This window comes from Recurvomyces mirabilis (assembly GCF_035927965.1).
Source record: "Recurvomyces mirabilis strain CCFEE 5264 chromosome Unknown scaffold_30, whole genome shotgun sequence".
In the NCBI taxonomy this organism is placed as follows: domain Eukaryota; kingdom Fungi; phylum Ascomycota; class Dothideomycetes; order Mycosphaerellales; family Teratosphaeriaceae; genus Recurvomyces; species Recurvomyces mirabilis.
Window position 1 is genome coordinate 81,129 of NW_027041964.1, and position 20,742 is coordinate 101,870.

The 20,742-nt window shown below is 53.2% G+C and overlaps 10 protein-coding genes across 10 annotated transcripts; 5 read left to right on the top strand and 5 right to left on the bottom strand.

The window, feature by feature from the left end:
* Positions 1–43: 43 nt before the first annotated feature.
* On the bottom strand, positions 44–1,788 carry LTS14_009228 (uncharacterized protein; the record flags this gene model as incomplete). Its single annotated transcript, XM_064841911.1, has 3 exons — positions 44–222; positions 359–640; positions 693–1,788. 3 exons carry the CDS (start codon positions 1,786–1,788, stop codon positions 44–46), a joined length of 1,557 nt encoding a protein of 518 aa, XP_064690421.1.
* Positions 1,789–2,309: 521 nt separating this feature from the next.
* On the top strand, positions 2,310–3,152 carry LTS14_009229 (uncharacterized protein; the record flags this gene model as incomplete). Its single annotated transcript, XM_064841912.1, has 3 exons — positions 2,310–2,381; positions 2,443–2,838; positions 2,922–3,152. The coding sequence occupies 3 exons, from the start codon at positions 2,310–2,312 to the stop codon at positions 3,150–3,152; spliced, it is 699 nt and encodes a 232-aa protein (XP_064690422.1).
* Positions 3,153–4,339: 1,187 nt separating this feature from the next.
* LTS14_009230 (uncharacterized protein) lies at positions 4,340–5,581 on the top strand (the record flags this gene model as incomplete). Its single annotated transcript, XM_064841913.1, has 2 exons — positions 4,340–4,703; positions 4,770–5,581. 2 exons carry the CDS (start codon positions 4,340–4,342, stop codon positions 5,579–5,581), a joined length of 1,176 nt encoding a protein of 391 aa, XP_064690423.1.
* Positions 5,582–6,708: 1,127 nt separating this feature from the next.
* On the bottom strand, positions 6,709–8,563 carry LTS14_009231 (uncharacterized protein; the record flags this gene model as incomplete). The annotated part of the gene is made up of 2 exons (XM_064841914.1): positions 6,709–8,303; positions 8,353–8,563. The coding sequence occupies 2 exons, from the start codon at positions 8,561–8,563 to the stop codon at positions 6,709–6,711; spliced, it is 1,806 nt and encodes a 601-aa protein (XP_064690424.1).
* A 1,082-nt stretch (positions 8,564–9,645) lies between these two features.
* Positions 9,646–10,236, bottom strand: rpl22 (Ribosomal L22e protein; the record flags this gene model as incomplete). Its single annotated transcript, XM_064841915.1, has 3 exons — positions 9,646–9,969; positions 10,028–10,087; positions 10,222–10,236. The coding sequence occupies 3 exons, from the start codon at positions 10,234–10,236 to the stop codon at positions 9,646–9,648; spliced, it is 399 nt and encodes a 132-aa protein (XP_064690425.1).
* An 809-nt stretch (positions 10,237–11,045) lies between these two features.
* Positions 11,046–11,893, top strand: LTS14_009233 (uncharacterized protein; the record flags this gene model as incomplete). Its single annotated transcript, XM_064841916.1, has 2 exons — positions 11,046–11,429; positions 11,528–11,893. 2 exons carry the CDS (start codon positions 11,046–11,048, stop codon positions 11,891–11,893), a joined length of 750 nt encoding a protein of 249 aa, XP_064690426.1.
* A 19-nt stretch (positions 11,894–11,912) lies between these two features.
* Positions 11,913–12,828, top strand: LTS14_009234 (uncharacterized protein; the record flags this gene model as incomplete). Its single annotated transcript, XM_064841917.1, has 4 exons — positions 11,913–11,946; positions 12,003–12,545; positions 12,603–12,633; positions 12,687–12,828. 4 exons carry the CDS (start codon positions 11,913–11,915, stop codon positions 12,826–12,828), a joined length of 750 nt encoding a protein of 249 aa, XP_064690427.1.
* A 2,224-nt stretch (positions 12,829–15,052) lies between these two features.
* Positions 15,053–17,022, top strand: LTS14_009235 (uncharacterized protein; the record flags this gene model as incomplete). The annotated part of the gene is made up of 2 exons (XM_064841918.1): positions 15,053–16,296; positions 16,368–17,022. The coding sequence occupies 2 exons, from the start codon at positions 15,053–15,055 to the stop codon at positions 17,020–17,022; spliced, it is 1,899 nt and encodes a 632-aa protein (XP_064690428.1).
* Positions 17,023–17,835: 813 nt separating this feature from the next.
* Positions 17,836–18,456, bottom strand: LTS14_009236 (uncharacterized protein; the record flags this gene model as incomplete). Its single annotated transcript, XM_064841919.1, has 2 exons — positions 17,836–18,282; positions 18,313–18,456. 2 exons carry the CDS (start codon positions 18,454–18,456, stop codon positions 17,836–17,838), a joined length of 591 nt encoding a protein of 196 aa, XP_064690429.1.
* Positions 18,457–18,689: 233 nt separating this feature from the next.
* On the bottom strand, positions 18,690–19,952 carry LTS14_009237 (uncharacterized protein; the record flags this gene model as incomplete). The annotated part of the gene is made up of 1 exon (XM_064841920.1): positions 18,690–19,952. The coding sequence occupies one exon, from the start codon at positions 19,950–19,952 to the stop codon at positions 18,690–18,692; it is 1,263 nt and encodes a 420-aa protein (XP_064690430.1).
* Between the last annotated feature and the right edge of the window lie 790 nt (positions 19,953–20,742).

Sequence of the window (20,742 nt, forward strand, 5' to 3'; positions counted from 1 at the left end):
CTGTGCCTCATCTGCAAGCTGTCGTGTCACCACACACCAGCTGTCACTGCTGTAGCAAGGGCTTCGGAACTGGTCTCGGCGGCAACAGCGACTCGCAGGCGGCCATGAAACGCAACAGAATATCCTCTCGGCCTTTACCCGCAATCATGCAAATACCGTACGGTCGCTCGTTCGTTTCACTATACTTGACTATTCCGAGTGGAAGACAAGCGATTGGATATCCTAAGGATCACGTCAGCAACTCTTCATTTCAGCCTACGCCCTGCTCCCGCGGAGAGTCGCCCGGCCGAGCATGTCCAAGGTGCCTCGTCTGCAGTTCGCATCGCAATCAATCGCGTATACGCAGCATATTGCTTACCTGCAGTTGCCGAGTATTGTACCAGCGGGCTGTCAGCAAGCGCAACCACGATATCATTACGTTCGAGATGGCGGTCCAGGCCGTCACGGCCACGTTCGCGCATGTCGTTGATGTACTTGTCGATGTCTTCGGGCTTGCGTGTATTGGCCAGGAGATCTTCTAGCTCGTCTTGTTTCGGGCTGTGCTTCTTGTTCCATTCGATCAGTTCGGGTAGTGAGTGGACTTCACTTTCTGCGAGCTCGTCGAAGAATGTAGGGAAATATTTGTTGCGCAATTGATAGACTGAAATGTCGTCAGCGACGGCTACCTCGACTGTGCCGTCCAGAGTGCCTACACGCAATCTCATAGAAGTAGCTCTTGCCCTCGTCGCTCTGGAATAGTGTCGGTGCATTTGACAGGTCGATATCAGTCTCAATCTCTGCACCATGTGCTTTGATCATGTCCTGTATTGAAGCATATCCTGCTTCCTGAGTAACATCAGCACTCATCGTCTCATGTCGGGGCCAGCCCTGGGTCACGCCTACCAGCTGCTCTCTTGTATCACCTGGCCATCCGCAAAAGTCCTCCGGAAGCCGCCACACCATCACGTCCGTGAAAGCAACCCTCATACCTTCCATCCCGCCACCCAAATCGAAAGCCTCACCTCGTTGCAACAGAGCCGCGATAAAAGTGGCGAGATCCTGTGCTGACTTTGCCATCCCACCAATACAATCGAGACAATCAGTATAACCAAAGCAAGCCTCCACGTCAACAGACCCAAGACTGCACTTAAGCGCATACATGCCCGCTCTATTCGCCGGTGTGATCAAGCTGCCACAGCATTCAGTACCTATAGACAACGGAGCGAACCCCGCCGCCACACCAACAGCGCTCCCCGACGAACTTCCACCAGCAGATGAATGACCGATGAGCTTCTCGTTCTCCTCCAGCCCACCGAAAACATACGGGTTCTGCGTCTGCCCTCCCACAGTCGACCATCCGGGCGTCATACCCTTGAACTTGAGCCCACAGAACTCCGTCAGATTGGCTTTACCCAGGAGAATCATGCCTTGGTCCAGTAAGTGCTGTATAAGTGGTGCATTCCGTTTCCCCATCGACGTGGCGAAGGCTGCTGCGCCGCAAGTCGTGGGCATGCCGAGCGAGCGGTCCGTGACGAAGACATCTTTGACTATGAAGGGGATACCGTGGAGAGGACCTCGTTTGTGGCCTGTTTCTCGTTCATGGTCGAGATGGCGGGCTGTATTGAGGAGAATGTCCTTTGCCGTTATGGAGATGAGGCTGTTGAGGTGGAGGCCATTGTGGTTGTTCTTCTCGATCTGAGCCAGGTACGCTTCTACCAGTGTTGCTGATGTGAGCTGCTTGCTGTCCAGGAGCTCCTCGGCCTGTGTGGCTGTCAACGTCAACACATCGATGTCTTTTGCTTGGAGCATGATGTCTGTATTCGCGAATGTGAACGACTGTACTGGGCGTTTGTCATGATGATCGCATATATAACCATTGTATAAGATTGTGCAGGCAGCAATAAGAGATACAGATAGCGATATACCTGCCTTTCTTGGGAAGCGGTGTTGTCCTCAACCGCGCGTTCGGCTGATACCTACGTTGCTCAAATCGCCTTATTTCACAGACATTGATGTGTAACATGGCAGCCTACTTTGAGCGTCCCAGCTTGTATCTGCGGATAAGGTCTCCGTGCCTACAGACGGACGAAAGTCAACTTAGGTATTTTCAATGATGTGTGCGGAAGGCACGCGAATAACGGCGAAGGGTTGAACTCCTCCAGACTTTCCCCTCTCTCTCGTCTTGATCAGATCAGACTTGCACCTCTTACAAATCAGAACTGCTTTGCCATCGATAACTTTAGAACGCAAGCTCTTGATGAGCGCCTGGGGCTTGACGTAATGTAGCATGCCTTGACATCCATATAACACTCTCCTCAGACAACATCGAAATGCCCATCGCTGTAGTGACAGGTGCAAACAGCGGTATCGGCCACGCCTTCGCTCGATTCTTGATGGACGAGGTAGGTCTATACATGCCCAAGATCACAACACTGTACAGCTAGATCCTAAGCCCACAAACAGGGCTACGAAGTACACGCCTGCGATCGAGAAGTTGGCCCCCAACTCCAATCACTCTCGCCAGCACAACTCCATCAACTAGACGTGACCTCCCCAGCCTCCATCTCAGCTTTCGCCAAGGAGCTTGAGGGGAAACACATCGATGTCCTCCTCAATATCGCCGGGGTCATGTCACCGCCTGAGAAGGACGGGATGGAGACTACGGACCTGGAAGTGCTGAAGAGGACTTTCGAGGTTAATACCTTCGGGCCTTTGCTACTGACACAGGCACTCTTGCCGAATCTAGTGCGGAACGACGGGTCAGTGGCTAGGGTGGGTATTGTTAGTAGCAGAGTAGGGAGTATTGGTGATAATAGTACGGGGGGGAGTTATGCTTATCGGGCGTCCAAGGCTGCTGTGGTGAGTTTGCTTCTTCCTTCCTCCTTCACCCAATGCCATACAGATATGAGCGACGGCTTACTCCGCGCGCTCTATGACCACAGAATAGCATCGGCAAGAGCCTAGCCATGGATCTCAAAAATAAGAATGTGGTAGTCATCCTACTGCACCCGGGCATCACGAAGACGAACATGGTCGCTGGTCTGGGCGAGTTGCCTCCTGATGCCGTAGAGCCCGAGGAAGCGGCTGGGAAGTTGTGGAAGGTGTTTGTGGGTAAGGGGATGGATGAGACTGGGACGTTTTGGCATAGGGAGGGATTTGAACTGCCTTGGTAATGGCGTTAATCATGATCGTTTTGTGGAAGGCGGGCTTGATGTGATTTTGCTTGTGCGGTTCCTTGGTCTGCACCGAGCACGATATGCTTGGGACGATTGTAGGCCGTATGACCACGCAATTGCTTGCACATATGAGGATGATGGATGTCAATCGTGAGGTGTCCAGTGCCGCGCGATGTTGCCTCCGGGCTCCTGGGTGGACGAGTGTAATATATGGTGCAGAGGCTTCAAAGTGCCGGTGCGTGACAGGTCGTAGTCTCGGAGCTATAAACAAATCGCCCAATCCTCCTTGGGACTCATCGTCGTTTCTTGCGACTAGTCTAGTGCTGTAGGTGCAACTCAGACCATGATGAAGCCAACGGATGATGCTAGGGTTGATATCAAATTGATCGGTCGGCGAAATCAACCTGTTGGCATGCTTATGAGTCTACGTTTGGCTCATGTTGCAATCGTCTTGGTCCGCATTGCATTACGAAGGCCTGCGTAGATGTTCTTCGGACTGGTACTACGGCCTCGTTGCCCGCATGACCTGTGGTCTGTATGAGAGCTAGCCCAAGCAGCGACAGAGGTGTGTTGATCAGCTGTGTCCTGAGTAAGCCAATACTGTACTCGTACTCGTACTCGTCTGACCGCCCTTTCTCGCATTCACATGCACATGCACATGCAGGGCAACGACTACGCATTCCAGCCCCAGTAAAAGCACTCTACACGTGCATATGACAGTTGAGACGTGCATCTAGAACAGAAAACGCTCTTGCCGCCATCTCTATACTGAAAATCTCCTAGAATACATGATCGTAACGGCTCTTGAAGGGAAGTAGGTGGAAATAGAAGAGGAATGATCTCGGCTCTTCATAGTCAATTCTTGACGAGAAAGCGTCGGATCGTCGGCGCCGGTCCCTGAGAAATTCCCCAGATCGAGATCGACGAACCTGCGTCAGCTGCCCTTTTGCTTTGCTTTGCTTTCCCTGAGCCACGAGCTGCCGCTGCCGAGAGTAGTCAGAGAGTCGCCTTCAGTTCGTTTTCAGCAACGAAGGCTTTGTGTACCAACTGCGACTGCACGCCTTTTGTGGGAAATATCACGGAGCTGGACATCGGTTGTCCTTGCAGGCGCAACAACAACGCTTCTACCACGTAAGACGCCCAGCAAACACCACAACACAGCACGACTCGACAGCGAAGCCAACATGCCACCCTTCGCATCCTCAATTGCGAGCGCACCGCTGCAGATCAACACCTACCCGCCTCTAACCAACGACGCAGAATTTGACTCACCCACCGACTCGCTCGCCAGTCTTCACCTAAGGCCAAGCGAAACAGCAGACACCCTCCAACAAATCCTCCCCAAACCAAGCAAATCTCTCCAACTCCCACGACCCGACTACAACCAGCGCTCGACCACCGATCCCTCCCCCTCGCCCTCAAACCTTCTCCAGAGTTACTTTGCGAACATGGCGTCAGCGCCGCAGCGTCCGAGCAGCAGTAACCGCACCCGTTCACCGTATAGTCGCAGTCACCTGCGCAGTCGAAGCAGTGGTTCCGCACTCATGAGTGCGCCTACGATGACGAGGGCACATAGCTTACCAAACCCACACGCCACTCGCATGAACGAAACAGCAACGACATCGGGAGCCTCTTCCAGCGGATCGCTGAGTCCCATGTCCGGAGGCCCACACAGCCCCATGCGCTCACCAGCATGCACCCGCTCGCCACTGCAGCAGGAAGATAGCGTCTGGGCGCCTCCACCACCGCGCTCACCCGCTTTCGCCAGCACGGCAGGAGCGATAGAGAGCATAGACGAAGATAGCGAGCTCGACACGAGCCCAACCCGCGACACCCTCGGCCCTCTCCCCGGAACACCCTCCAGCATGTCCTCCTTCAACTTCTCCATCAGCCGGAGCGGAAGTCTCCGCCGCCGACCCGCAAGCCCTTTGCACAGCACCACACCACCTACCTCCAACCCCTCCCACGAATCCTCCGCCGTGTCCAGCGGCGCCAACTCCCCCTCCCTCGGCCCGCAGAAGAATTTCAACGAGGCGTACCCGACCCTCCACCACTACGCCAGCAGTTCGAGTTTCAGCTCCTTGCACAGCGCACCCAGCACACCCACCTCCGCCCGCTCTCGCTCCCCGTCCATCTCCTCCCTCGAGACGATAGAAGATGCTCCGGATGCCGAGTCCGAGGCTTTTGAGGCCGAGAGGATCCAGACGTTGAAGTTGGCTGCGGAACGGCAGGAGAGATTGGAGAGGGGCGAGGATGTCGATGGTGGGGAGGAGGGCGTGACGAGAAGGCGAGGCAGTTTCGAGAGTGGTGGTGGGGGCAAGGGATTTGGGTTTGGGAGGGTGGGGAGGGAGAGGAAGAGGTGGTCTGTTTGTGGTGGGGAACGACGGGGGGATTTACTTGATTTGGAGACGATTTGGGAGGATTGACAGGGGAATTTGTGTTTCTTTTTCCAGCGATGTTGAGAGAGGGTCAACGGGGGGGGGTGGGTGCGTCGTGCTGTACTCTGTTTTTTTGCGGCCAGCTCAATATGGTGTCTACGGCCCTTGGGGATTATGGGTGTGTCAAATGCGAGGGAGGGAGAGTGCTAGGGATGATTTTTGTGGGGGAACGCGATTGTGGCCTTTTTTTTTTGCTTGCGACGATACCCATGAGCATGAGATGAACGATGGATGATGGGAGGAAGGGAGGGTGGCGTGGATGGCATGGTTGAAAGGAGGGGGATGAATGAGCAGGGATCTTGGGCACCTTGTACGCTTAACAAACCTATCTTACCCTACTGCTACGACAACCAACTCTACGCAAATTACCCTTCTTTTCTTGCTGTCCAGGTTCAGTCTTATCATCTTACCTTCAGCTTCGCTTTCTTTTCCTATCCACCGCCTCCTCGAGCGTCGGCTTAGGGAAGTTCATGTCCTTGTCTAATTCCTGGCCTATTTCGGCATATGCGTTCTGCTTCGAAGTCGGGAAGGTTAAGCAGAGGGTCTACTCAGCGTTCGAGACCTCGAACCCGTCCATAAGGCTCGGAACGCACTGTTGTACGACGATGACGGGATAGTGAGTGATGCAAGGATTCCGTGAATACAGAATCGGGCATCTTCACAATCAACGACGACATGCCTACATTCATTCGTGGAAAACTGGAACGCGTCTTGCTCACCCGCAGGCTGTTCGGTCCTGGCTGCGGCACACGCACTTGCGTGAAGTCATCCAGCCTTGATCACATATGCCTTACATGACGGCGGGAAGGTGGCGGTTCTCCTGCACGGGCCTCACTGGCCATGTGTGGTGCGGTGGACAGAGTCGTCGTCGTAGTCGCTTCCCTGTATTACGTCCGGGCGCCGACCACAAGGCTGAGGGAATGATAGTCCTGATGAGCGTGAGACGATCATCAAACACATTCTTGGTAGAGTGGCAAGAAGAAGGTACTCGATGAGCGGTCAAGATCCTGTTTCAACCAAGATTATACCCTCCCAGCAGAACGCCGATCCGGTGCTAGAACGCTAATGTCAAAACCATACAAAACACGCGATCCCCACCACAACTCCTCGATAACCTATTTATCCTCCCCCAACCTCCTCTCATGTGTAGGCATCTCATGCACATCCGACCCCGCCATCTCATAAACCGGCTGATCGTTCCCTTGCATCTCATGCGCAAACCCCTTCCCAGGACCAAAATACTCGCCATCCCCCATCTCACTGTAACCCGCTTTGTTCGGATCCACTTTATGCGGACTCTCCATCTCCTGCGCGAACGGCTTGTGTGGCGCGGTCAACTCGTGGATTTCGCCCCCGCCGAGCTCGCCGCCCATGGGGTTGGAGATAAAGGGTTTGTTTTCGTTGTCGGAGGATTCTTTCGCCGCGCCGGATTGCTCTTTCGCTTCGAGTTCCGACGCACGTTGCTTTTGAGTGCGCTTGCGGCGGCGGAAGAACCAGAGGAGGGCGGCTAGGATGGCGATTGCGGCGACGATGGCGACGACTACGCCTGCTATTGTGCCGGCTGAGATGCCGCCATTGCCGCTGTTACCGTTGTCGTCGCCGTTTTTGGTGGAGTTGGTACTTTTTATCCTTTGGATGAGGGGGCTTTGGATGGCGGCTTGGTTCCAGGTGCAGGGGGCGACTTTGAAGTGTTGGCGTTCGTAGTCTACTATCAGGTAGGCTTCTTGGAGGAAGGTGCGGCCGAGGGTGTATTGGGTGTCGTTTGCGGCTCGGTTGAGAGGGAAGTAGTAGCTCGTGTTTGGGTTCGAGATCATGGGGTACTGGACTGTCAAGTCGAAGGCTTTGTATGGGAGTTCGATGGCGACTGTGCTGCCTCCGGTCTGGTTGGCACCAAGGGTGAACGTCACACTGGGGTTCGTTGCTTGTAGGGTTGTGCGCTGACTGCTGTTCATGAGGTAAAGACCATAGTCTTCGTTATACACGAGTCCGAAGGCTGTCTCGAAGGCCTTGCAGGCATCTTCCGGCAGCCAGATGGTCGCGATCGTGGAGTCGATGTACATTGAGATAGTACCGCTCGGAAGCAGATTGGCGGTCCCAGAATTTATGCCCTGCACATACACTAGCAAATCACGAGAAACATCCGAATACATATCCACGGTGATATTGTTGCTGCCGAATCGATTCAAGTCATATCCACCGAGTGTCAACGATCCAAAGACTTTGTTCAATCGATACTGGTTCCCAGCTGTATAGGCATACGAAAGCGAAGGAATGGTATTGTTGTTCAGCAGTTGCTGCATAAACGATGGTTGTGGGTTGGTAAATGTGGTGAAGTTGGTCGGTAGAGGATTCAAGCCGAATGCTCCAAGCCAGTATTGCGCGCTCGCAACGTTGAAGACGGTAGCATGTGCCACCGTTGGTCCGCCTGAGCCTTGCCAGCCCAGAACTTCAGTATCGAAACCAGCGTTGCCGTTGGTGTCCATGCCAAGGTTGTCTTCTAAGGCGAAGTTGAATCGGCTGTTAGGAACCCAGGTCAAGGATTGATTTGGGAGGAAGAGGAAACCGCGACTGTTTGCGCAATCTGCCACGTAGCCCGGTGGACATCCATCCGCTCCTATCGTCCAGGTGATGGGTGCTGCCGTAGATGCAAAGACTCGTACATTCTGGGCTGGTGTCCCGACTTGTAGCGCAAAGGATGACCATGGCCCGTCTGGTGAGTATCAGTGCTGCTCTCCCCTTCATATGTCTTCTTCACATACCAATGCCATCCCAGTACTGACTCGGTGCAATCGATATTGGCGCAGGTATGTCCGTTGTATTCACTTTCCTCCTCACCAATGTCGTCTCTGCCAACTCCGCTCCATATCGTTGTAGTGACCCAACCGCTGCTGCGGCGCCAAGTTGCGCAATGGTGAGTGTGAGAAGTGCGGTCGAACCAAGGGAGTTGAGCTGTCCCGCGCTTGCGACCATCTTGACCAAGACCAGACGGTTGAAAATAAATCGTCGAACACTGTGCGCGATAGACAGAATATGAAAAGAGCAAAAAGAAATGGTCGTCCGGTATACCCTCTAGAGCATTGTACCTGACAAGAAATGTTCCCAAGACCGGTCAGGCTGAACGAAGATAGACAGTCCTTCACGGCGCAGCACAAGCGCTGGTGTTCCTGCGAAAGCGTCTAGCTCCTCCAGCCCTGGAAGTCAGCTTCGGCTCGCTGGGTTGATGATCATTGGCTCTTTTTAGCCAAGCTTGTATACGAGATTGGGCCGATGTTTTCAGGCGTGCCATTGTATTCCTCCTATATTATGGCGGCCACTGCAGGCCACCATCGCATCGTTCTACGAGGTACTGTCGCCTCTTGCAGGACGAGCCGAAAGTGCATCGACGTGTATTGTTCATAGGGGCAAAAGATGATGAGTCTGCGAATGTGCAGGAGAGTTTCAAGTCTGATGCACGGTCTAGCGCTAACAAAATCATCGTACCAAACCATTTCGAGGCTATGCTGACCCAGTTCTGGGCCATGACAGCAACCGCGCCGTACATTTACATCGCCATGCGAAACTTATCTTGAACACGAGGGAGAGATAGTGCATGAGCCCATCGTGCTCATACTGAATGCCTTTGCTTTCGATCACTTGCCTATCGAAAGCTTGCATCTATACCGTCATGCACTGCAACGTCTCACTGAAGACGAGCAAAAAGTGAAGTCGTTGCCAGGAACCATACAATCAGTGACCGGGATCTGAAGCGTCGTCTCTGTCGTGCGCCGGACTCCACGCCTTTTGTGATGAAGGAACACAACAATGTCGCAGAGGTTGCCTACGACATGACGAGCCCAGTACACAAACTCTGCATATCTGATGGTCAACAGACGCCTGTCACTTGTCTATGTCTCTGGTGCTGGTGGTTGCATGATGTTCACACTGATCACCAGAATAGCGAAGGATCGGATTACGATAGAAATTTACGGGGTGGCGGGAACAGCTGACATTAGGTGCACTACCTGTATGCTACAACACCCCATGCCGTATCATCCTCATCACATGTACCACATCTAGTCCTCCTCCTCCTCATTGTCATCACCCACCACATTGAAGAACTTCAAGCTGTACTCGCCCTTGCTCGTGCTGACCACACGGAGCCAGTCACGGAGCTGCTGCTTCTTGAGGAACTTCTTGGTAAGGTACTTGAGGTAGCGACCACTGAACTCTTGGTGTGACACGATCTCGATGCGGCCATCACCGAGGTTGTTGACGGTGATGGTGTCGCCGAGGTTGCCGGTACGGCCGTCGACCTTGATGCGCTGTTGGAGGAAGGTGGCGAAGGCAGAGGGGTCGAAGATGCGGTCGTCGGTGGGTTGCTTGGCGTTGATGATGTACTAGGATGCGATATTAGCGAGGGCTTGAGATCGTGCGGGAGCAATTGTTCTTGCAAACCTTCTGGGTGGTCTTCTGGCCCTTCTTGCCTACGCCCTTAGCACCGGCAGTGCCAGTCTTCTATATCGTCCAAACATTTTAGTACTCGTTCTCAAGCCTACTGCTCATATTGCCATTATGCGCACGAGGGACCAAGATCGCCAGTCAAGGCTTCGGTATCACGGCGAAGGCTGGCAGCAAAGCGAGATACGTACAGTTGCGGGAGCCATCGTTGTGGGTGGTAATGGATTATGAGAGATTGTGGAGGTAGACGCAAAAGAGGTGGTTACTCTACGCCTGGTCGTATCAGAAACCAATCAATTTCGCTGAAGCGCATGCGCAAAGGTTCGGTGTCGGCTTGGCATCGGAGCTCTCGGCAGAAGTGTTCCTCCGTGACCTGATCCTGCCATCCTCTCAACAAGGAGTCTTCCAATCAGTACTCTGTGCGCCTAGTTGAACCATTTCCTACTCAGTCTGCTCAACAGTTCCCATTCATACGACGTGTGCTCCATCCTATGATCTCCCTACCGTTAGCCTGTTCACCACGACGAGTATAAAATGGGCTACAGTATTTCCTAACAGAACGAGAAGACGACATCGCAATGGTACCCTCGCTTTCCCATCTGCCCGAGCTACACAGCTTCCCGACATTTTAATGATCCCTCAAGATGCCACCAGTAGGCACGAACTGGACCGCAGAATCACGCCTTAGAGTCGTTTATCACTCCCCGCCTCCGCGATCGCCGTGCATATCACCTGCCCATATCGGCAAGCTGAGCTTCCACGCAATTTAGCTATCTTCCCAGTTTGCAGCCCTACGCGGTGCATACGCTGTGGCTTCTGTACTTATCGCACCTTTTACGAATCGCTGATAAGGATAGTCGTCACAGAGTTCAAGGTTCGCGCAGCTCTGCTCCCGGACGAATGTATGCGGCGCCATGGTCAACAGCAGGTATAGGTGTATCTACCATTCTTCTCTACTCTTCCATCTTCCTTGCATACCCTCCCTCTCGTACTTTCGATAACGCATACGGTATCAATGGAGCGCCACACAGTGGACGAGAGCACGCTAGGCGTTACTTCGATCTTTCGCACAACACAAGAGCACGCTGTCGTGGACCACGAGGTCGATGCCGATGAAGAAATCTTGGTCGCGCTCGGCTACAAGCAGGAATTCAAGCGCGACTTCACCATCTGGTCATGCTTTGGCGTATCCTTCTCCATCCTTGGTATTCTTCCAAGCATCGCCAGTACGCTGACCTACAACCTTGCATATGTTGGGCAAGCGGGCAGTGTATGGGGCTGGATCGTGGCCAGTATTCTGATTCAATTCGTCGCGCTCAGTATGGCTGAGCTATGTAGCTCGATGCCGACTGCTGGTGGACTGTACTATGCTGCTGCTGTCTTGGCGCCAGAAGGATGGGTACGTGTGGAATGAGACAGCATATGTGGCAAAGCTGATGGGACTTTCAGGGGCCTCTTGCTGCCTGGGTAACAGGCTGGTCTAACTTTCTGGGTCAGCTAACGGGTCCCACCTCAGTCGGCTATGCTCTGGCCTACATGATTCTCACAGCGGTCAGCATCGGAAATCCGGACTATACCATAGAGACGTGGCACATATACCTCATGCTACTGGCTATCCTGTTTGTGAGCGGGCTGATCACAATGCAGGCCACGAAGATCATAGGCTGGATCAACATAGTTGGAACTTGGGTGAATCTGATTGCCCTCATCATCTTTGTGATATGGATGCCTGTGGGATCTATCAACGAACCGAAGACAAATTCGAACAAGATCGTCTGGACGAGCGAAGGCATTGTCAATGGAACGGAGTGGCCTACTGGGTTTGGTATGTCAACGCTAGTTCTGTCCTCCAACAAGAACTGATCGTCCTCCAGCGTTCATTATGGGCTTCCTGTCTGTCATCTGGACCATGTCAGGTGAGTCTGATCTAGTCTGTACTGCGAAGGCCGTTGTGAGTTGACTATCTGCTTAGGCTACGATGCGCCGTTTCATCTCTCTGAAGAATGCGGTAATGCCAATATAGCTGCACCTCGCGCTATTGTGATGACAGCTCAACTCGGATTCTACCTGGGCTTCCCTGTCATCCTCGCGATCGCGTATACCGTCACCAATATCCAGGACGTCGTAGCAAGCGACCTGGGCCAACCAATGGGCGCCCTCTGCCTCCAAGTCTTAGGTCCTAGAGCTGGTCTAGCGATGTTCGCCATCAATATCGTGGCACAATACTGTGTCGAGCTCGGGTGCATAATAGCCGGCTCAAGGGTCATTTATGCCTACAGCCGTGATGGCGCTTTACCTGGCAGTCGATGGTGGAAGCAGGTCAACCAGTATACCCAGACACCTGTCAATGCTCTGTGGTTTGATCTAGGCGTCAACTCCTTACTGGGACTCCTAATGTTCGCATCACCCGTAGCAATTGGAGCGGTGTTCAGTATAGGCGCTATCGCGCAGTATACTGCCTTCACCATACCGATTGCTTTACGACTGACAGCTGCTTCGGATAAGTTCCGACCAGGTTAGTGATGGGCGAGGCCATGGGGAGTGTATCTACAATGCTGACATAGGAGATCAGGTCCATGGAATCTTGGCCGCTGGTCGAAACCGTGAGTAGATTGCTCCTTCTGAAATCTTCATACCTTCTGACTTGTCGTCTCAGATGCGGCATCATATCGTGTACCTGGGTGGTCTTCATCATACCCGTCCTCTGCTTTCCATCGGTCAAAGGTGGCGATCTCAACGACCTGAACATGAACTATACCTGCCTTATCTACGGTGGCGTAATGCTCTTCGCACTTTAGTGGTATGCCATCGATGCTCGGAAGTGGTTCAAGGGGCCTAGGATCAATGTGGAACATGTCATTCATGGCAAGGATATTGAGGATCGCAAGGGTATTGTGGATAGGGAAGATGTGGCTGTCAAGGTTGGGTAAATGCTGAGGTTACTAATGGTGGTATCGATTTGCATGTATGGCTGGCCGATTGACACTCGATCGATACTCATTTACCGGCTACTAGAGATCAGATCTGCGCTGTGTAGCGGACCTGAGTCAAGAGCGTTTGTGCCTTCACAAGCTGAGCTCCAGTAACAACGTTTGTCGGTCCGTCCGTATTTATCCTTGCCTGACCTGCATCAAACCTCGCTTTGGAGGCTTTTCTTACATCTTTCAAAATTCGACTGCGAGGCAGTGATTTTAGTGGATTGGTCTCCGTCTCAACAGCCTGATCTGAGCCAGAATACGCCCATGGCTCCGTTACGTCGAGTCTCGGCTGTTGAAGTTGTACAAACAACGATCGTCAAGCCACCGATAGAAGCGGCTACAGACTTTCAGTCACGCATGAAGAGAGTTCCGTTGTGCAAGGTTGACTCCCGGAACGTCTTTTGCCCGTCTACCCGGCACGGTACTTTACGATACGGAGGATCAGCATCTTGCAGACTTGAAACCACAACAGAACTGCTGTACGGAGGTACGAAGACGATCATGTCGATCTCAACCAGCAGCCAGGTTGAATTATTATCGCGATAAGCTACCACGAGGCTGAGCCTGCAGCAATCTGCCTCATCACAAGATTTATAGCGTGGGCTTCGTGCTAAATCACCCCACGACATCGCGGCAGCCTCAAAATTCGCAGCCTCGTCCTCACGCAAGTTTTCCGTGTCAATTTCTATGCACGGCAACACAACGACTGGCCACCATGACCCGGCTAAAGCTGACTCGCAGCACGCTTGAGCAGAGGGCTGTGACGTGGCTACCGTACACGCAACCATCGAACAGGGTAAGCTGCCTGTCTATCACACGCTAAAGTTGTCGCACGAATGGGCGCCGATCAAGCCCCCTGTCTATCGCACGAATACGCTCGAATCAACTCATGCTTTCTGCCGCCATCTGCTCCCCGCTCACACTTTTCGCTGCAGTCGGTCAGCGTGGCAGGTAAAGCTCCCATATCAGGTGGATCGCCCACCTCGTACAGTCTGCATTCCTTTCGCATCGCTTTCTTGCTGTCTTTCTGCCCAAAGGCTGTACAGCTTCGACGACAGCAGGCCGCTGTTTGGATTTGACGACTATCGTTCGCCCCAGGAGACCGACTAAACAGGATCACGCCTATCCATTGGAATTGTTATTATCTTGTTGAATTGCGTGAAACATCCAGGCCAATTTTGGAGAGGTGCAGCCGCAGCAGTATTCGACTCCGGACAAACACTCCAGGATGATCTCCCGCAACAGCGAGGATATCGTGCCCGCCAGGTACTTTTACACCCCCGAGTGACGCATTATGCTTGCAGTTTTCCTTTCAAGACATGTTGTTCGTCCTTGCTTCTCTGCTTCCGCCAGGCCATGATGCTGGGGAATGGACGGCACCTTCTATGCCCACATGGGATCTGGATCAATGCGAGTACATCAGGCTCTCGTTGCTAGTCACTCGCACAGCATCCGATCGTAGGCTGCTTGTATCATGCTGTGAAATGTAGAACATCCTCGGACTGCCACAAGACGCGGACCCAGTCACTATTCGGCCCGGAAGATTGAGACCATCAAGGACGACCGAAGCCGGAATCGCGCTCATAGGACAGCCGGACCATTCAGACATCGACTGCGACCACGACGACTAGCCATTGCCAATGACATGCATCCCTTCCTAGCCATCGGTGCTATTCCCTGGACGTGCACGAAGTCCATGCTCACCTGCTGAAAATCGCTGTGGCACACCGAACAGACCACGTGACGTTCCTGCTTGGACAACATATCCTCCAGATGGGACCAATTCGCGCCACGAAGCTACTGCCTGTTCCCTATTTCTTGCTTGCATCGCATGTTTATTCGCGGGCCACACGAGTGATTACGCCAATACTGACGAGTAATTGTACCTAGCGAGGATCTTTCTTACACTTACCCATCTGGATCGTTGCTCTTCTCACAACCAGCCCTTGTAGATCAGTGGAACCAGTCCGTGCCATTCGGGGAGGCCTTCCCATTGACTCCTCCAGAGACCGTGTCGGACTTCTCATCCGATTGCCAGGACATCATGAGCCAGGAATGGAACCAGGCCTCGTTTGCCGACGAGGTCTACACAACGTCTTATGTGCCTACCGATCCAGTGTATCAGCCGGAGACCAGCCAGGACTTCCAGGGTCCGATTTACGCGCACGCAGCTCCATGCACTAGTGCCTACGTCACATTTGCGCCTTCGCAATGGCTACAAACGCCACAGGAATCTGTAGTACAAGGCCTATCGCCTGTTCTGAGCCAAGAGAGCCAGAGCTCACATACTTTTACGTCTTTGTCTGAACCGGACCCCTCCTTGTTGCCTCCCAGCTTGGATACGTCCTACCCGGTGGATCCGTCATGGAGCACCTACTCTTCCGAGACATACCACGGCCATATGCTCCCGGCAGGATCCGTGCCATATGAATCGTACCCTGTGTACGGACCCTCCATGCCTGCACCTCATTCTGCGCTGTCGGAAGGATCCCGGTCATTTGTTCCTGGTCATGCTCCGCAGTACTTCCAGCCAAGGCATGCCGTACCATACTCGGTGATGCAGAGACGGCCATTACTTCCCAGGACACACAGTACGGCTGTACCCAGTCAGCCGGTATTTGGATACCAGCGTATACTCCGGCCTCATGTCACGATGCCGCAGAATGCACATGCATTCATGCCTACGGTAAGTAATGTGCCACATGAGGTTCGGCCCACCACCTCGGCCCTGTTGGATGTACCGGTTTCCATGCCAGCGCCAGCTGTCGCGACGAACGTCCCTGGAAGTCCATTTGGTGTGCTACCAGCACGTTCCATGGAGACCGTAAGACCAGAGCTTGCCGTGCAGACCCAGCCCATTGGACCCGTTGGATACTGGGTTGACCACACCGAGGACTGGAGCTCCTCCGTCCGGACGGATCTAGATATGCACCGCTCACCAATGCTTACATACAGGTCAGACTCGAGCGCTCGCCGATTCAAGTTGTGTAATACTGATGTTTCTGCCAGCACTTCTCAAAGCTACGCCACTGTACAACCGCCGCTCGTTGTCTCTCCGCGCGCTGTCAAGCCTTTGGTAGCCAAGCTGGACAGGATCCCTAGGATGGACGAGCAGAGTGCCCAAACGTCCCGTGCATCAACAGGTCCAGCTTCTGATAGCGAGGAAGGCCGCCACAGGACCCACGTGTTGTACAGCAAGGAAGCAGAAGCCGATGGACTGTACCATTGCCCATTCAAGGACGACCCAACCTGTCAACATCAGCCAACGAAGTTGAAGTGCAATTATGAGTAAGAGCGATCGATCGAGAAACAGTCGACCCTGAGGTGATCTACATGCTGACTTCAATCACCCAACACAGCAAATTCATCGACTCGCACATCAAGCCCTTTCGGTGCAAGAATGATGGTTGTGCCAAGCAGGAATTCTCCTCCACAGCTTGCTTGCTCCGACATGAAAGAGAGGCCCATGGTATGCACGGACACGGTGACCGGCCTCATCTTTGCTACTATACTGGTTGTGAACGTGGCATGCCCGGCAACGGATTTCCGAGGAGATATAACCTATTTGACCATATGAAGCGTGTCCATGACCACAAGGAGGACATCCATGCCATGGATGGAAGCTCAGCTGTTGTTGGATCCTCCAAGCGTGCTGGTGGCCGCAAGAGGAAGGCTTCTGTTCCCGCTGCCGACGAACCCGTGGCGCAGAGGCAGATGTCGCAGCTTCCTCCAGTCCAGATTCCGGTTGCCCAGACTGTGCAGATGCCATATCCAGCTTATCCTCAGGCCACCATGGTCCCGTACCCACAGGAGGTCTACTCTGCTCCAGCCGAGCCAAGAAAAGGACATCATCAACGTCAGAGAGTGCTATATACCCAGTGGGCTAATCAGCGGGACATGGTTGCCAGACAAATGGATTTTGTGCAAAGCCCGGATGATGAAGCCGGACTTCAACAATTGAGCCATAACATTGCCGAGCTTAGGAGACTCTCCCAGGACGCCAAACGTGGCTGAAGCAGATGCTCGCCATTGACAAGCCTAAAGGTAGGTCTGACGATGATGTAGAAACGACCTTGTTCAAGATGGAGACTTATAGTCGGTGTTAGCGCTTGCCGTATTGGATTGGAACATCTGGAAAGCCACGGACATGGATCGACCTCCCCTGGAGGATGCCTTTTGGATTGGATAATCATCCGTGGCCGCAGAGTCCCCGCTACATTGCCGGACTTCCGTTGGACAAACTTGAAGTTATTTCGTCCCGAAATGTTCAGCGTTGAGATGTTGTTTTAGAATCTTGCGCACTCTTTGGCCAATCCGAGAAATACTCGTGCTGCCATTCTACAGGAATCCAAGGACTTACGGAAGACAGATGCCACTGCATATTGAGTTTGTCCAGGAGGAAGGGGGTTTCTACCAAACCGCATAGAAAGCCATAACCATTGTGGACCTGCCTACATCGATGATAATGGAGGACCTGTGCCAAGACGTTGAAAGCCAGACGATTGTACTTACACATGTGAAGGACGATGATTTATGATTGTGCTATGATTGTGTGTGTTATGATTGCAATTATCATGAGCTGGTGGGTCGGCTGTCTGAACACTTTCACGCGCACCGTGGTGGTGTCTGAGACGTGCCGAGCGCAAGCTCATATGTTCTAGATTATTTAGGATTGGGGGTTATTTGTGGTTAGACCGGCCGTTTGATAAGCAAAAACGTACACTGTTTCGAGTTTTCACTCATTTCGCTGGCGATGTTTGACAGGTTGAATACCACGCCTTGTTGGCAATCGTGCCCTAGCCCGGAACTGGTCTCCACGGCTGCCATCTACCACTGTCGAAGCAGTCGATCAGCTACTGACCCAGTCTGCTTATCGTTCCCGCGCAGTTCGAAATCCTTCGTCAGGCTCAACCACTCCTCGACATACTCCTGATTTACCCCGTTCGACAACATCATCGCGGTGTTGAGATCTATCAAGAATCTTTCATCTTCGGCCGGATCCGAGTAAGCTCGGGTGGGAGTCACGATGAGACGGCAGACTCGCTTCAGCTGCGACAGCGACGCTCCGCTCACACTAGCCGTAAGCCAGGAGTCAATATGGTCGTAAGACTCGACTTTTGTATCCTTTACATGGATACTGACGTGAATAGTCCTCCGGCCATTGTCATCGTCATCAAAAGGGGGCAGAGCTTCGAGGTACTTCTGCAGTAATCCGAAGTCGCTGATGTCCGCGATGAAGTTTTCGGCTTGCTCGACTGCGTGGCGGTGGACCGTCTAATACTCTTCTTTGAGCCGTCGACACACCCGCAGTAGAGCTGTCTGACCCGGTAGCAACTTGTTCTTGCGGAAGTGTACTTCGGACAGTGTGGCGACGAGCTGGTATATGCACTTGCGTAGCTCCGGCGGCAGCCGCAGAAGGTGACACGACTCTTGCTGTGTTGTGCTCATGATGCACCGTATACGTGGTAAGGAGAGAGTATTTGGTGGGTAGTGATATTGAGTGTCGTTGGCTGGACATTGAACGAATACTTATTGCTTCAAGAGCTCTGACCACTTGCACGTGCTCATCAAGTTCTTTCATTCAGACTACCATCACCCAACCTCACTCGCAGCATTGAATCCCGAAGCCATAGGCTTCCCTCACTTCATACTGTAACCACTGCAGTGAGGCCCTTTCCACATTAATAAAGCAGCTTGAAAACAAAAAACCAAGCATAGACCACCGGCGTCAATATGAAAGTCGCAACCCACCACCCCATCTCTCCTTTTGTAGCCTGAATGATATACCTCTCAATACCAAGTCGTGGAGCACCAGGAGTCAAGAACATAGCTTTGAGCATCTCCCAAGTCATCCGCTGTGTCTCTGTCGAGCGCTTGAACATTTCTTGCTCGAATTTGGTGACCTGAATATCGAGCTCTCCTTTCTGATCTGCGACTGCTATTGCTGATGTGGCGGCGGCGACTATAGCATCGGCGAGCTGCAGACTGTCGGCGAAAGCTAGATTCACGCCTTCGCCTGCAAAGGGTGTCATAAGGTGTGCGGCGTCGCCTATGAGTGTTACGCCTGGGACGTGCCGCCAGCTGTGTCCGATAGGCAGCATGAACAGATTGCGAGGCGCCACTTCATCGTCAGCCTCTTGCAGGAAACGTTGGAGGGTAGGATGCCAGTCCGCGTACTCCTCCTTGTAAACGGCCTTCGTTGACGCAGTGTCGTGGACATCGTACGCATTTTGCCAGTCTTGATCACGAACAGACCAAGTGGCAATGGAGAGACTGCCGTCTCCCATATATTGTGCGAATATGCCTTTCCCGTCCGAGAAGCTGAATAGCGATCCTCGATTCACGGCTTCGTAGAGTGTTGGTGTTCGTGTTGCGGCGTCGTTGATGTGCATGGCATGGCCGGCTATGCCAGAATAGAACGGTTTGGCATCGCTGATCAGATTGCGAACCTTGGACCATGCTCCGTCGGCACCAACGATGAGGTCGAAGCCACGTTCCACTGTACCGTCTGCGAAGCATAGGGTAAGGTCTGCGCCTTCGCGTTTTACTTCGCCCAGCTTCTTCTTCCACTTGACCGCTCCCTCTGGCAGACTTCGATATAGCATTTCTCGTAGGACGGGTCGGTCGATCTCAGGTCGTCCTGAACTCGCGGCGCTGTTCGGCTTTCCGGCGCCCACCTTGATGTAGCAGAGGAGATTCTTGTCAGCGATTTTCATGGCTTCGCCGTCATAACGGACATGCTTCTGGAACTCATCCCAGAGGCCCGCTTGGCGCATCGCGAGCTGGCCAGTCTTGATATGAAGGTCCAGAGTCCCGCCTTGTGAGCGGAAGTTGATGGATGATTCACTCTCGAAGATGGTTGTCGTGATGCTTGGGTTCCTCTGGTGCAGGAGGCGTGCAAGCATACAGCCTGCTGGTCCGGCACCAATGATGGCAATCTTCATGGCTGTGGAGGAGATTTTGATAAGAGGTATAAGCTGTGCGGTTCCACAGGGGCTTCTTTCTGATGGTGTGCTCTTAATGTATATGTGCTTTGGAAGTACGAAATCGTGGCGAGCACAAAGCTGTCCGGTTGAATGCTACGTGGATAACACGGTGGGACACGATGACTTATAAGAGGATTACATCGACCCGGGGTACGAGTTGCGTAGGTTGAGACCAGCGTCCGAGGCGCAGGTGTTGAATCGACGAAGTCGTGTTCGACCAGTCTTTCAGCTCGGAAGTGGAATGTCTTCATGTTTGCGGCCGACACATCTATGCGAATGGTCGACGTCGAGGACCGGGCAATGACCGTGGTGGGGTGGGTTGGCCACGTCGTCGGTTCTTATTTCGCCTCCGTGCCCGACGCCTGAGCCAATCAGCAATGCCATGTCGATGGTGATGGGTAAGTGGGAAGGATGTCACAAATGTTGGTCGAGCTCATCAAGAGCCAGTCGGGCAGCTTGAGAGTCACTATGTCTGCGCTCAACGGCGCTGTAAAAAAGTGTGACCATAGCCTCTTGTCGTCAAAGAGGCGGAGCCATGCCCGCCGAATCCGAGCCGAGATAGTGGGCCTACGATCCACGTGACCCGTTCGCGACTACTCCCGATAAGACGGAAACCCCGAGAGGAAGAGAGAGAGTACGCATTACGCCATCTTTATGCCGCGGTCTTCGGAAGGAAGAGTTCACATGCGCTGCTCGCCTTGTACTTATGCTCGGGTAAGCTATCGTACGTGTGTGTCAGATGCAGGCC